At 29.5% G+C, this 2,387-nt stretch overlaps 1 protein-coding gene across 19 annotated transcripts in view; it reads left to right on the top strand.

Moving 5' to 3' along the window:
- The window catches only part of LOC123007077 (calcium/calmodulin-dependent protein kinase type II alpha chain), a 47,094-nt gene that overhangs the window by 36,052 nt on the left and 8,655 nt on the right, over positions 1-2,387 (top strand). For 6 of the 19 annotated variants that reach the window (XM_044402112.1, XM_044402120.1, XM_044402156.1 and 3 more), the window contains 2 exons: positions 859-915; positions 1,677-1,808. The exons of 5 other annotated variants lie outside the window; for them this stretch is intronic. In XM_044402112.1, coding sequence (XP_044258047.1) covers positions 859-915; positions 1,677-1,808 — 189 coding nt within the window. The remainder of the gene's footprint in view (positions 1-858; positions 916-1,676; positions 1,809-2,387) is intronic. 8 more of the 19 variants (XM_044402164.1, XM_044402209.1, XM_044402198.1 and 5 more) reach the window with 2 other exon arrangements.

Raw genomic sequence — 2,387 nt, 5'->3', positions numbered from 1 at the left:
TCTAGACTTGCAAAAAAGCATTTAAAAATTTCTTAAAGAAATGCTTAAATTAAAAAAATCTCAATCCAGACTTTTTAAAACATCGAGTTACAAAAGACAGTGAGGGAGACTACGGAAGTGTCTAGAAATACTGGTTTAAACAATATCTAGATTTGCAAAAAAAACGTTGAAAAATTTTTCAAATAGAAATGCTCAAATTTAAAAAATGTAAGTAATTTAAAACTTTTGTAAATATCCTGTTTCAAGATATAGTTGGGGAGACCAAAAAAATGTCAAGAAATACTGGCTTAAAAATTTTCTAGACTTGCAAAAAAACATTTAAAAATTTCTTAAAGAAATGTCAATCTAGACTTTTCTAAAACATCGTGTTGCAAAAGACAGTGGGGGAGACAAGAAATACTGGTTTAAACAATATCTAAGTTTGTAAAAAAAACGTTTAAAAATTTCTTAAATAGGAATGCACAAATTTAAAAAATTATGTATAACAGAAAGAAATACGAAATTTGTTGGGTTCTAAATACAGAAAAACTATAGAATTGTGAATACCATCATTATTGAATGAATAAAAAAAGTATTTTCATTAAAAGAATAAATTGTTTGAGAAGTTGGAATTTTGAAACTGGTGCACTGAGTTGCTTGCAGTAAATATATTTACATAAATTTCAGTTAAAAGAAATTTTCTGAAGCATCTTAACGAGACATTATTATCTTCACTAGAATTTCATTGCACCGTACTTTTTATTTTATTTTTGTTGTGGGCACATGAATAATTTTATCTAGAATCTAAGTGTACCTACATAAATTAATATAATTTAAGGGAATATTAGATAATCTATTTATGTTCTGGGCTTCGCTCAGAGGATAAGAAGGGCGGAGTCGACCGCAGTTCTACTGTAATTGCCAAAGAACCGGAAGGTAATTTATTTAAATATATAATTTTTAACACTGCATCATTTGTAACAACTATTTTCTACTAACTAAACTAATTTTTAAATACAATTCTTGTTACGATATGATGCAGTCTGCAACTAAATAAGAAAATAATTTTTCACTTAAATGAATTTCTAAAATTGTTATTTATTACATGACAATCTTTTAGCTTATACTAATTGCTCGACTTGAAAATCTTGAAGGGCACTATACGATATTAATTTTTTCTCAAAGGCACACTTGCACCAGCTTGTAGAGAGTCGAAAAATCTAAACAGAGCAGAAATATTTAGACCTGTCTTGCGTAATAGCATCGAGAATGCATGATTGTATTTTTAGGGTAGTGTATCTAGCAATGTCTTTGGTGTAGTATAGCAGATGCATGTGTAGAAATAAGTTATTTTAAAAATGTAAACATTATGCCCACTTGTCGGTGTTTTTATAATTCAGCCTATAAATAGTGTACTTAAAGTTGATTTGGTTAATTTTGGCGTAGTGACAACATATCGAAAGTGTTGCCAAAAGTGACGAGAATATTTTTATATAGTTCGAGTCTAGTTTATTATCAGTGCCAAGTGATAATTTATTTGGCAAAATTGGTTGTTTGGGTGATATGATGTCTGCCCTAGCGGCGGTTCTAGGTGCTACAAAACGAAGGGAGAGTACGTAATTTTTGGGCAAACACACGCTAGAATTTCTATTCTTTTAATCAAAATACTTTCTTTTAACTGTAATAAAACCTATTAGGCTCTGGAACTCCTCCACAATCGCCAAGAATAGCACCTTCTTCTTCAAGTTCGCCTTCTAGTTCTGTCGCTGCTGCAAACCCACGACCCAATACTCTTAATTTAGGGCAAGCTTTATTGCAGGGGGTACAAGGTTAGGGTAATGTGTGCTTACGCGTGTCACTAATTCAATTAATAAGTGTGACCAACTAACGCCGAAAAAGACTTCAACTAACTCTAGTTTCACAATTTCACAATAATTTCGAGTATTTCGATTAATAAAAAATGTCATCCAAACACTACCGTTTTCCATTAAAAAAAACAAATATCTTTCAAAGAAAAAAGAGTTTCGATCGGAATTGTCGGTATTAAAATAAAATATCACAAGTATTCTAAAATGTTTGCGTCAATTTGCTAAATCCATTAAAATAATAAAAAAAATGGCATTTCAGGGCTATTTTGCAATTTTTTGCCTTGTTTTATTAATTTTGTAACTTATTTCTTCAATTTCAGTTATTTTCTCAGTGAAAAATCCTTTGATTTTTAAAAATAGGCAAAAAAAATGCATTTTTAGATCTAATTTTGCAATTTTTCACTTTGTTGGGGCAAAGAAATGCTCAAAAGAAGCAAAAATTACACATTTCTAAATCTAATTTTGTAATTATCTGCTTTATTTGTTCGAATTTTTGATTTTTTTTTTGAAAAACTTATAAACTCACAGAAAATAATACAT

The sequence above is a fragment of the Tribolium madens genome, unplaced genomic scaffold (genome assembly GCF_015345945.1).
Source record: "Tribolium madens isolate multiple individuals breed KSU strain unplaced genomic scaffold, Tmad_KSU_1.1 Scaffold_11;HRSCAF=98;Tcas5.2_LG3b, whole genome shotgun sequence".
Lineage (NCBI taxonomy): Eukaryota > Metazoa > Arthropoda > Insecta > Coleoptera > Tenebrionidae > Tribolium > Tribolium madens.
Note: the sequence above shows the minus strand (reverse complement) of the source record. Positions and strands in the feature narration are given on the sequence as shown.